Here is a 12910-nt window from a genome sequence, read left to right as displayed (position 1 = left end):
ATGATCCATGTTTACCTCATTGAATCACAACCTCTGTTAATTTTATTAGATTTTCTTTCAGTGTTTTTAACCTTGTGGTAACCAGACTACAAATTCTGTGTCCTGCTTTAAAACAAAAACCTATCACGTTTCCTTCTTTGACATTAATCTGACCGATGCCTTACACTCCATCAGGTGGATATACCACAGTTTACTCCGATTAATCAATGCCATTTCTCAGTTTTAGTATTTCTCGGAACAGGAGTTTCACCTGAACAGCAGACCACAATAAGGGGCTTTCTACAGCTGCCCGAACTTGGGCCTGGCTGGGGTTCTGTGTTCTGGAAGGAGACGAACGGATACAGCATGTGGAGGCAGGCGTTCCAGGATCCAAGTCCACCCCCCAGGTCAGCACAGGCAAGGGAAGGGGAAGGGGTATCTAAACCTGATGAATTCTGATAAACACGATGAGCAATCAATCCAATAAACTAAGGAAGAGGGCTTCAAAAGACGAAATCTATAAAACCACCAAAGGCTATGGGAGAGCCCTTTTCCTATCTTCCCCAGGCCGGCAACAGGCAGGAGCCAGGACCACTGGGTAACATACCATGTCATGGCAGGATTCCACATCCTTTCCAATCCCGTGGCTGATCAGAGGTGGCTGAGAGGAGCAATTGATAAGAGATACAAATTCGTTCTTGTTGTTTTTGGGGAAGTCTTTGTATTCCACCTGAGGGGAGAAGAAAACTGAGGCCGGGTAGGGAGGCGGCAAATACAAACGGGGCCCAGCAAACAGGCGTGGGACACCTCTTTCTTCCTGCCCTCAACCTGACGAGGCTCCACCAACTCCCACTCAGTCGGCAAGAGGCCGTCGGGGGGCCTGCTGCTGGGGGCACCAAGGGCCGCAAGCACCAGGGCCCCAGCTTCCGAAATCTTCCAGGAACCCAGATGTCTGCCCAGAGACCCCAGTCTGAAAGAAGCCGTGCCCTTTTCTACTAGGCAGAAAGGGCCAGCACAATGAATCCGTGCTTGCTAGAACCACCACGAAGATTAGCAGCTTTGTTATGGTTGGCTTGGATTTTTTACAATTTTATTACCAAAGGACAAGGTTACTCTACACCGTACAGGCCTGTGGGACTTTCCTTACCTCCCCGACCTTCTCAGGACCACCCAGGTACCATGTGCCCTCCACCACCCCTTCCCCTATATAAAGACCTTGATTTAATAATAATAAACAAGGTACGAGGCTCATCTCCTGAGAGAAACCCCCCAAAAAAGAGGACGACACTGATGTCTAGACCACACAGCTCAGGTCTAACAGTTACCTGGAATCCCTGGACTCTGGAAAGATAGTCCAACTGCTCAGAGGGTCTTGTGAGAGGTCCGTGGGGTACGTGGCCTGAAGAGATGTTATTCTTTAAAATGGTCTCGGCTGTGGGCGAGGTGCCCCCATATAACAATTCACGGGCTATCATGGCAGTTACCGTGGCCTTGGCAGGATTCGGAGCTGCCCTGGTGAAATCTTTGGTGTGGTGTCCTTGACTGACTCCTACGGCCTGGGCAACCTCGGGCACCATGGGAAGAATCCCAGCGGGCAGCTGCTGATGGCTAAGATAAGGCATCCTAAACTCATCCTCTTTATTGCCTAGGGAGGGACATGCAGACGGGTCAACACACAAGGCCACACACGCCGCCGGGAAAACACTTTCCAACCCGCTGGCCCTCCCTCGGTGCACACAGCGGCACGGGGATGACACAAAGCTCAACACTGCTCGTCATTCCGGGAGCTACACAAATCCCAGAATCAAGTTCAGATCAGGACAATATTAACAACACACTTACTAGTCCCATTTTCATCCCCAGAGCCAGGTTCAAAAAAGGTTACTTTTCTTCCATCCCCTGGTTTTTTTACTGGTGTCTTAAAAAAAAAAAAAAAACAAAAAAACAAAAAAACAAAAAAGGCCATGAGCATAAATCAAACTCTTGCAAAATTAGTTCCTACTGTCTAAAATTAAACAAGCTCCAACCAGCATTGACCTGTAGTTTGTAACATTTTGCAATATGAAGAGGTGATCGGCAGAAAGCCTTACCCCCGCGCCGCCGCCCTGGCAGCCTCCTGCCCTCACCCAGCGACACTCCGGCCCACACAGCCTGTCCTTGAAGAGATGCCAACAGGCACACGGAACCAGGTACTGAACTCTGCACTCACAGGAAGACAGGGGAGCGTTTAACCGGAGGGAGCCGGGGACGCTACACTGGCAGAGCCCACGGTGGGGAAGCAGCTCTTAGACTCTCTGTGTAACTAACATCCAGTTAAAAGAGAAGGGGTATTTCCAACGATGGGGGGGGGGGGGGGGGGGGGGGGAGGGCAAATGTTACGAGATGAAAATTTTCTCAAACACGGGTCTCCTTTTTGAGAAGGTTAAGGGTGCTGTGAATGCTCTACCAGATTTTGGAACGAAACACCCAAACACCAAGTCCAGGATCTATGCAGATTCTCTGACGAGTGTCTGCAGCCAGAGCAGATGCCGTGTCCCACTGGGGACACGGCAGGCACAGGGAGTGAATCCGTCCTGGGACCTCTCCGTGGAAACAAGCTCAGTCAAGAACTTGCTTGAAGGTACCGCTTACCAATCTTGAAGATTTTTATCTAGTGTTAGATTCATAAAGAAAAAGAAATCCCGAATCTAAACTGTGGATTTAGTTCCATAAATCACACTGTGCCGGTGTCCCAGAAAACCCAAAGCCTGCTGCTCCCCAACTAGCAGAAGCCTAAGGTTGATAACTCGTTCCTGCAGGCCTCACTATGAGAGCACGACGACAGAACTAGACGTGTTAACTTCGAGCCCAGTCGCCTAGCATCCTACAAATGGAAAGAGCAAGCTGCCCTCCAGCAAAGCGTCCCGACCACAAAGATACGGAAACAAGAACGACTTAACCCAGAGCCACGCTTGGAGCCATGGACATGCAACTCCCCTTCTGACCACATTATAATGGTCCAAATGGATAAGACGCTGCTCGGCAGGGCTGTTTTACTGCCAGGAGGAGGAAGCCTTGCCCTGAAGCTTGGCCCTGGAGGTGCCAGAGTCCCCTAGGATGAGGCGAGGAGGTCATCTTGCAATTAGAGAGCAAGGACACAGCCCCGAGCAGTCACCTTCTCCTCTGATTTGAGGGCTGGTTTGGTGGGCTGAGCCTGTGGGACTTTGAAACCAAGGATCTCCAGCATGTTCTCGGCTGCGTTGCGTTTGGCCACCTTCTTATTGGTGCCTGTTCCTTCCGCGGTATGGTTTCCCACCTTCACCTGCATGAGGACGAAGTCAGGGCTCAGACCAGTGCTTACGCCTTCAGAGTAAAGACTGGTCAGGCATCGGTGTGCTGGCAAAAGAACCCGGCAACGGTCAGAAGCTAGACGCTTAACAGCGGTGCCCCGGAGCGGGCCTGCGGCGGCCTGCGACGCGCGGTGAAGGCAGCCCCTCCGACACACTAGACCACGGCAGCTTATAACGACTGTGGCCAACAGAGCTAGAGAACACTGGAAAGTCGTCACTTCCTAACGGGACTACATCTCACAAATATCTGTGCTTCTGAGGTCCTCTGCATCCGTGGCATCTGCTCGGTGGAAATATCACCGGGGTGCGCTCCCGCACGCTCCCCTTCCCAGCCCCGGGATCCAGGTGCCACGGTGGGAGTATTTACACCAAAGATCTGCGAATACAACGCGGCAAGCGCTCGGTTGTTTTGCTGTCTACTCCAGACTTACAAGGCGGAGAAAAGGTTAATAATGCAAATTAAGCTTAAAAGCGTGTCAAGGCCGCAGCCGTGGCACTGTAACTAGCACAGAAAACTGGGGACGTCTGTCCAATCTTTGAAAATTATTCAATTCAATAAAGTCACTCATTGTTTAAAAACGAGTGAAGTTCCAACATTTCTTTGTTGTTTCACTTTCATCTTGTTTATGTAAACAAAACAATCAATACCCACGCTAAGACTACAGTCCTTTGTCAGCGGCACGAGCAACTTCTTTGCTTGAACTGGACAGTAGTTATGAAGCATTCGTGTGCAGTCTGACTTTATACTGCTCAAGACGACAGTTACACTTAAGTTACAGATGGATAAAATTGACAGTCAAGAGAACATGCATTTTATGTATTATTTGTAAACTGTATGCTACGCATCCTTTGTCAGTGAAACCTGTAACACACACACGCACGTCCATAAACGCACACGCGCCCGGCCCCCTTCCCACTGTGCCACCCACCCCTAAGACAGCTGATTGTTACACACATTCCAGCATATACCGCTGCTTACAATCCCCTTCCATGCTGGTCTTGAGCACAGACCAGAACCAAAAGCCCCACATCACAGAACTGAAATCAAGGAAACCTTCTCTGGCCAGCGACAAGGGCTCGGGGGTTGGATCCTGGCCCTGCCGTCTACCAGCACTGATCTTGGTCAGATGACTGATTGTCCTGGCACGCTGCACTCTTCTTTGGTAGCACAGAAGGACCATTACTTTTCTGGCCTTCTGACTGGGCAGGCTAAGTGACGGTGCTTCCACAGTTGTAAACTGCTACACGAGAGTTAAGTACTGGGTTTTTCACCAGAAAACACTCTTAAATTCAAATCGCGATCAAAGTGAGCTGCCCATATGAATAACTGTTTCATGAGCATAAGGAGAAACACTCTGCACCCATCTGAATGAAGTGTAATCCCAATCTAAGGAAGATCCAACAACCCTAGACTCCAGATTCGACAGAAGGATTAGGGGAACAGGAACAGATCCTCTGATATAACTTGTAAAATTTATCTTCTGAAAAGAATAATATAAACCTTCAAGGAGATGTAATGAAGAGAAGCGTTCACCCACAATCCCACGGTCCTAGCACTCACACACTCCAGCGGTATGTCCAAGCTCCCACCTGCTGATACGGCAGCACGTGTGGTGCGCACACAAGTATGTTTTAAGGCATCAGATTACTGCAAGCACCACGGTCTTACTACTGATAACGCCTGATGGCAGGGAGCAGGGCCCACTGGACCAGAGCTCCTCATCCAGCCTCCTCAGGGAAGCATCCAGCCGCTGGACCTGGCCCAGCCGAGATGGGATGTGGTCAGAGGAAGCCCGCCCATAACCCACGCCGACCTACCTGCATCACAAACTCTCTGCGGCGTGGGAGGCCTCGCTCCGTCAGGAGCATGTACTCCGGCTCCTTCTCCTTTTTCGCCTGCTGGATCTGGGCCAGCCTGCTGATCGGGTTCATCCCCTGGCCATAGTCTGCGCTGCTCTGTAGCTGAGGAACAATTAATGTAAAATCCACGTGCCACGTTAGTCGCAGAAAGGACTTTGCCAACTTAGAGATCGGGACGTGACAAGAGATTACTTTTATGTTGATCTAAGGGCCCGAATTAATCAGACCTTTTTAAAACTTTTTTAAAGTTAAAAGATGCTCAGTGACTTTCTAGGATTGCACTGAGGTTGACTTTTTTAAAAGTCTTCCTGGCAAACCAACATCAGTATTTCACTACAAGTAGACAACTATCGTAATGTCTGCTTTTTGACAATAAATTACAACTTCACAATGGAGAAAAGAAATACAGAACACTATTCCTAAAACTCCCCTGAAAGTCTGTTATAAAGATGGGTCCCCAGCTTTCTTAACAATGACTCAACATCCAAAAACTATTAAAAAAAACCCCAAGCTGACACCCAAGAACCCCACCGTTCCTTCCCAGTGGCCACCTTCGGCGCCACAGAACCCTCACCCACAGACTCACGCGGATCTGAAGAGCAGAAAGGAAAGTGCAGCAGGGAGCAGAGTGCTCGCTTTTGTGTCCTGGTCCTGACACAGCATCAAACTAGAGCTGACCCTTGAGCAGCAAGGGTCTGAACCGCCAGGTCCACGCACAAGCGGGTTTTTCTTTTTCTTTCTTTTTGATAAATACACTATAGTATAGTATACTCAATGTATTTTCTCTTCCTCACGACTTCCTTAATAATGTTCTTCTCTCCCGCTTACTTTATTGTGCAAACACAGCATAGAACACACATATGTATATAACAATATACAACACATAAAATGTGTTAATCGACCATTTATGTTATTGGTAAGACTTCTGGTCAACAGGCTATTAGTGGTTATGCTCCTAGGGAGTCAAAAAGTTAAACCCTGGTCTCCCGCTATGTGTGTGTGTGTGTGTGTGTGTGTGTGTGTGTGTGTGCGCGCGCGCGCGCGTGTGTGTGTCGGGGGGGGGGGGGGGGGGGCGGGGGGCGGTCGGCAACCCTAACCCCTGTGCTGTTCAAGGGTCAAGTCGTATTGACAGTCGTGACAGAGCAGACCCTAGTATCCCTAAATATGCCCGAATGGACTCCTGCCCCTTCTCTGGGTGGGGAGGAGGGGGCGGGTATAATTTCTGACGGGTCCACTGACACGGCTTAAAAAAATCCCAAAGAATCAGGTGGTGTTTGGTGAAACGTCTCACTCGTCCGCCTGTCCCCAGACGTCTTTCCTCCACACTCACACCAGTGCCAGGAGCGGTGAGGTGGAGCGAGGACGACTTCGCCGTCCTGTCTGCAGACGGGCACTCCTGTAGTCACACCCTCATCCGCAGATGTGTGCGCACACCTGCGGGGGCCCCGCCGACCCCACCCCGGCTCGGGGTCGCGTCTGCCTGACAGGGAGTGCTCCCGGGAGAGCTGCACGAGGAGGCCCCGGCGCCCGGCCTGGCAGGTGGCACGTCAGCGGCCACCTGCTGTCGCTAGGATCCGCCACCTAGTGAGCCTTCTGAAGCCCCCAGCCGTCTGTGGGCAACGGAAATACCCTCTTTGTTCCGGAAGGTTCTTACCCTGACTATGGATTTTGTTTTCTTTTTGATTCTGGGCTTCACTCGCTCGACTGTGGGCAGGGGTGGCAACTTCTTCAGCTCCTCAAGAACAGCTATGGCAGCATTTTTCTTCGAAATCTTCTTGCTCTTCCCTTCACCTTCTCCCACAAACTCCCCAACTGACACCTTGGTCACGAAGCTCTTCATGTGGGGGGGGCCACTCTCCCGGGCAACCTGGTTTAGAGGGAAAGACTGAGTGAAAGCGCGACAGACACCTCCTGCAAGCAGCAGGGCACGCTGCTTAGCGCACTACCTCCCGGGAAACGCCGGCCAAGGGGAGTTTCGGTAAGACCCGTGAAATGAAGGGAGCACACGCGTCAGCAAAAGGAAACAGTGATAACCCCGAATGCTCTTCTCCCCTTGTTCGTTATTTTCCAGACTTCTGAACATTCGTGGGTCTGATCAGTCCCAGTTAGCATCAAAGAAATGGGAAGCAAGTTCTGCTCCCGTCCTCCTAGCACAACGGCTCCCATCTGCGTCCCCAGGTCACAGACTGCTCTGAGTTTGGGGAGACCCACTGCAAATGGCAGGAAGGCAGCCGTCCCAGCAAAGCCCAGAAATAACTGCGACATAAAGAGTTCAAGTTTAATATTTGCTCTGAGCCTCAAGCCAAGACTGAGCTTATTAAATACTGGCTGCTATGCATCCAGCCACAGAAAAGAACGAGAAACTTCTAAGCACTGGCAGGGATTTCCAGTACACAGTAAGAAAAGCAGAAACTGCAAAGGAGTTTATATAGTACCCTAACTTTTGTGTTAAAGAAAAGATTTGTATATACACACTTATATGTAAACAGACACACACGTGTGTTTATATACTTATTTTTGCAAAAAGAAACACAGGATGGATAAAGCAGAAACCAACAGAATTAGTTCCCTACAGCAAGTGGGAGGGATTGGGGTAGAAAGGGGACAGCGTGATACTGCTGAATGTATCTTTGCGCATAGTTTTGACTTTTGGTTTTACATATTAAAATATAAAAAATAAGTCCACAACGATGGGAGAGAAACATTAAAATTGAATATGAACAGAAACCTAAGTATAAAGTTATTCCAGGAACACACAGAGGGAAAAGAAAAACTGACTCCAGCTTACATTAGCTCAGATGGTCTTGAAAAGAACAGCTAAGTTAGAGGACTCACACTACCAGATTTCAAGACTTCCCATTAAGTTACAGCAACCGTGCCCTCACGGTATTGTTTACGGGCAAAGAAAGAGATCAATAAAATAGAACAGAATGCAGAAACAGACCTGCACACATATGGTCTCGTGATTTCTGGCAAACACACCACAGCGCATCAAAAGTCTTTTAAATAAAAAAAGCAACTAGATATCCTCATGGGAGAAGCACAGTCTCAAACTCCACCACAAACAGGTAACTGGAGCCGGAACACAGACCTAAATGCGAAAGCTCCAACTACAGAGCTCTCCAAAGTGAACAGGAGAACAAGTCACGACCATGAGAGTAGCAAAGAGCTCTTGAAAGCACAAGGTACCAGCCATAAGGAAAACAAAACTGAAGGTCTTCGAAATTAAAAACTGCTCGTCACGGGGTGCCTGAGTGGCTCAGTCGGTTGAGTGTCCGACTTCGGCTCAGGTCATGATCTCACGTTCGTGAGTCTGAGCCCCGCGTCAGGTTCTGTGCTGACAGCTTGGGGCCCGGAGCCTGCTTCACTCTGTGTCTCCCTCGCTCTCTGCCCTCCCCCGCTTGTATTCTGTCTCTCTCAAAAAACAAAAACAAAAACAAAAACAAAAACAAAAACAAAAACAAAACTGCTCATCAACACATGACGTGTAAAAAATACAGGGAACCCATAGAAGGGGAGAGAGTATTTGCAACATGTGTACCCTACAGAGGATTTATATCCAGAATACTGAAAGAACGCCTCAAGTAAACAATAAAAAGACCAACTACCCAATTAAAGAACACCTGACCACACACGTTACAAAACAAGATCTCCAAGTGGCCAATAAGCATGTGAAAAAGTGATCACCGTTTGTCATCAAGGAAATGCAAACTGAAAGCACAATGCAATACTATAATATCCACACCCCCCAAATGGCTAAAATCAAGGCAACTGAGAGTATCGAGTGTTCACAAGGATACAGAACAGCTGTGGGAGCATATACTGTACGACCACTTTGGGAAACAGCTTGACAATTTTTATTGAACACCTGCCCTGGGCCTTGGCAATTCTGGGTGCACATGTACACAAGAAGACTTAGTTTTATATTTTATACACAATGGTTCCTAAAGTGGAAACAAGTCACATGTCCACCAACAGGACAATGGATAAACACAATTTTACATTCACACCGTGAAATGCCACATAGAAAAAAACTACTGACACACGCAGATGAGACTCAACATCAAACTATCCATATCCTATCATTCTATTTACGTGAGGTCCAAGAACAAAGAAAATGAAGCTATAGTTATATCAGAAAGAGCTTCTTCTGGGTGGGTAATGTGAAAAGGGCACAGGGACGGCTGGAGGTTACGGGAGCCCTCCAGATCTGGACCCAGGCGGTGAGTCTCGGGCTCATACAGAGGTAAAATCGAACGGGCTGTGCACAGAAGGCATGCGTGCCTGCCTGCAGAGGAAGCTTGTTTCACCAGACCGATGGCAGGAGATCTAAGTATGAAATGCGGAATGGAGAGGAAGAGCCTATGATGCCGGACTGAAGTGAAGGTACATACAGGGATCTTCCAGAGTTACCTGCCCACAAGGCCTCGAAGCGAGGACTCTCCTTCCGGCAGCAACCAGCACGCCTGGCACCCCTTGCTGGTCCCCACGTGCCACTCTCTGTGGAAGGGACCCAGGGCTCCTCGCAGGAACAGCTGGGGCCATTTCTGTTTGAATTTCCATTTCCACTGGCACCAAAGCTTGAGCGGGGCAAGTTCAAAGCTAAAACGTTTTGTTGCACCAGAAGGTAGTACGTTCACTCAGACTCTGAAGAGGGGTGGTGAGGAGCACGCGTGCAGGGATGATGAGGCCCACAAACAGGAGAGGAAGAAAACACCTCACAGCACACAGAAAAACTGTAACTCAAAATGAATCATGAACCTCAATTTAAGAGCTGAAACGACGAAACTTCTAGAAGAAAACACAGGAGTATGACCTTGGGTGAGGCAAAGGTAGCTAAGGTTGCACAAAACCACGACAAAACGTAAAAGAAAAATTAGGCAAAGGCGACCTTGCTAAAATCTCTTTGCTGTTTGGAAGGTACTGTTTAAAAAATACGAAGACAAGTCACGTGCTGAGAAAAAGTAATTGGAAAATACCTATCCGATAAAAGGGTTGTATTCAGAATATGTAGATAACCCCCAAAACTCAAAAGTAAAAAACTCAGTAATAAAACTGACAGAAGGTGTGAACAGACGCTCCCCCAAGGGAGACGCGCAGATGGCAAAGACGCTCGGCATCACCGGGCCGCACGGAGCCCCAGCTGCACCGCCACCGGTTGCCACCGCACAGAAGGACCGAGTCTTTGTAAACGGACAACACCAAGTGTCGGAGGGGACGCAGAACGACGACGACACGCCCCCACGGCCGTGGGGCAGGACGACGATACCCCCTCTCCGGAAACAGTCTGACGACATCTTATAAAGTTAAAGACACAGATTTATCGTGCAACCCAGCAAATTCAATCCCAAGTTTTTACTCGAGAGACACGAAAACACGTCTCTACAGACGTGTATGCGTGTTTACGGTAGCTCTACTCATTGTCACCAACAACCAGAAGCAACCCAAATGTTCTTCAACAGGGCGGTGCGTCCGCACAACTGGGAACTCCTCGAGCAATAAACAGAAACTACTGATCTGTGCAACAGGGACACTCAAGACCTGTGTTAAGGTAAAGCAGCCAGACAAAAGGCAGCGATTCCATTTTGTAATTCCATTTGTGTCACGTTGTGACAAGAGCAGAACCGTGGGGACAGAAAGAGGCCAGCGGTTGTCTGAGGCCGAGGACGGAGGAGAGGGACGGGCTGCAAAGGGAGTCAGGGCAGCTCTGCGGTGAGAGAAGTCTCAGGTGGTGACTGCAGCGCTGTTTACACAACTATATACATTCATCAAAACACATCAAAGCATACGCCGGAGTAGGGAGAATTCTACTGTATAAAAATTACACCTCAAAAAAGCTAACCCCTCACTTCCAATAACATCCCATAGGAGAACGTCAAAGGACACAGGAGCCAGCTGAATGGCAATGTGAGTATCAACACGAACGGTGATAACAGCAATCTATGGTTTTCTTTCTTTTCTTTTTTCTTTTTAAAAATGTTTATTTTTTGTGAGAGAGAGAGAGCGCGCGTGCACACAAGTGAGGGAAGGGCAGAGAGAGAGAGGAAGAGACAGAGAATCCCAAGCAGGCTCTGTACTGTCAGAGCAGAGCCCCACGTGGGCTTGACCTCACGAACCTTGAGATCATGACCTGAGCCGAGATCGAGCCGGATGCTCAACCAACTGAGCCACCCAGGCACCCCTTCTTTTTTTTAAAATGTAAGCTCCAAGGATCAAGAGTCACACGCTCCACCGACTAAGCCAGCCGGACACCCCCTAATGACTGACGACAATAATGAACATCTTGAATAAAAAAGCAGCAGCGGACCTCTGCTAATATAAATTAATGTCGTGGAAGGTTCTTCATGTGGAATGTCAGCCTGCAAATGCAGAAAATGCACCATAGTAGTCCCTGATGCCAGGAAGAATGATCAATGACTAGATTCATTGGGGAGGTCTCTTAGGGAACAACCTTCAAGAGGCTCCTCGAAGATTATGAATTACAAAGAGAAAGTCTCCTAAGGTGAAGCATCTGATGTAAACCAAGGAAACAAGTGTCACTAACACAGTAAAATGCCTTCATGTGATGCTCATTTCTGTGGGTTTCCTGCCCAAAAAAATGCATAACCTGAAACTAATCATGAGGAAACAATCAGACCAAATTGAGGGGCATTCTACAAAGTAACTTTTAAAACTGTCAAAAAAAAAAAAAAACAAAAGCGGGGGGGGGGGGGGCGGGGAGCTGAGGAACTGTTCCAGATGAAAGGGAAACCAAGAGATGCCTCTACTAGACTCAGGGTGTGATCCCGCACTGGGTACCACAAGAAGAAAATACTTTCCGTAAAGGACACGACAGGGCCAGGTGGCAAAATGTGAATATAGGACATACGTTACGTAAGAACTACAGCAATGCTCAAGTTCCTATATTTGATGATTAGATTGTGGTTATTTAAGATAATGTCCTTGTCCCTAAAAGATACTTGCCGAAATATTATGAATCATGCTATCTGCCACTTGGTCTCAAATGATGCAGCAAGAGCAAGAACAGGTAGAAAATAAAATATGTATATTCACAGAAAGAAAAAACAAACGTAAACTGTTAATCACTAAAAAAATCTAAGTGAAGGCTAAATTCACTGTCCTTCCAACTTTTCTACAGGTTTGAAGTCTTTCAAAATAAAATATTCAAAAAGTGGCTAGGAAAACCAAGTTAAGCCCAAGAAACAGCGGTGCTGTGCTCCCAAGGTGAGGACAAGCAGCCCCTCAGAGAATGGCCTTCACTGCCCCCCAAAGGAAGGGGTCTGCTGAGAGGGACCAGCTGACACCTGTACCAGCAGATGGACTTGACAGAGCTCCCAGTCGCCCCCACTCACCACCTCCCACCGCCTGGATCTCGCTTCAAACACACCAGCTTCAAATGAATGCTTCAGAGGCACAGCCCCACCCTGGCCCTTCGGGCAACCATTTTCATCGGCTACTCATATCACATCATGATGCCACCAATCTAAACATGGAGCTTCACCTCCAATGGATTTAGTGTGATGAGGTCACAACTGCCTCCCAGTGATTTTATCAATCAACACCATCACATTTTGTAACTAAAACTATGTATTTTATCAAAAGTCAAGCTATATACATTTTTCCTAAAGAACTGTAGGAACAGCTCCTCTTTTCTCCTATTAAATACTTCTAACCCAGTTTTCTACTTGACAGGTTTGACTATTAAAAACTTAGTAAAAAGAAAAATAATAATAATAACAACT

The 12910-nt window shown here is 48.1% G+C and overlaps 1 protein-coding gene across 8 annotated transcripts in view; it reads right to left on the bottom strand.

Moving 5' to 3' along the window:
- STAU1 (staufen double-stranded RNA binding protein 1) overlaps nucleotides 1-12910 on the bottom strand; it is a 54844-nt gene that overhangs the window by 2545 nt on the left and 39389 nt on the right. For 7 of the 8 annotated variants that reach the window (XM_042980195.1, XM_042980194.1, XM_042980199.1 and 4 more), the window contains 6 exons: nucleotides 6823-7035; nucleotides 5127-5270; nucleotides 3134-3280; nucleotides 1822-1897; nucleotides 1305-1624; nucleotides 587-709 (listed from right to left, as the gene is read on the bottom strand). In XM_042980195.1, coding sequence (XP_042836129.1) covers nucleotides 587-709; nucleotides 1305-1624; nucleotides 1822-1897; nucleotides 3134-3280; nucleotides 5127-5270; nucleotides 6823-7035 — 1023 coding nt within the window. The remainder of the gene's footprint in view (nucleotides 1-586; nucleotides 710-1304; nucleotides 1625-1821; nucleotides 1898-3133; nucleotides 3281-5126; nucleotides 5271-6822; nucleotides 7036-12910) is intronic. The other variant, XM_042980197.1, reaches the window with a different exon arrangement.

The sequence above is a fragment of the Panthera tigris genome, chromosome A3 (assembly GCF_018350195.1).
Source record: "Panthera tigris isolate Pti1 chromosome A3, P.tigris_Pti1_mat1.1, whole genome shotgun sequence".
NCBI classification, from domain to species: Eukaryota; Metazoa; Chordata; class Mammalia; order Carnivora; family Felidae; genus Panthera; species Panthera tigris.
The sequence above is the reverse complement of the archived record's forward strand: the minus strand, read 5'-3'. Positions and strand labels throughout refer to the sequence as shown.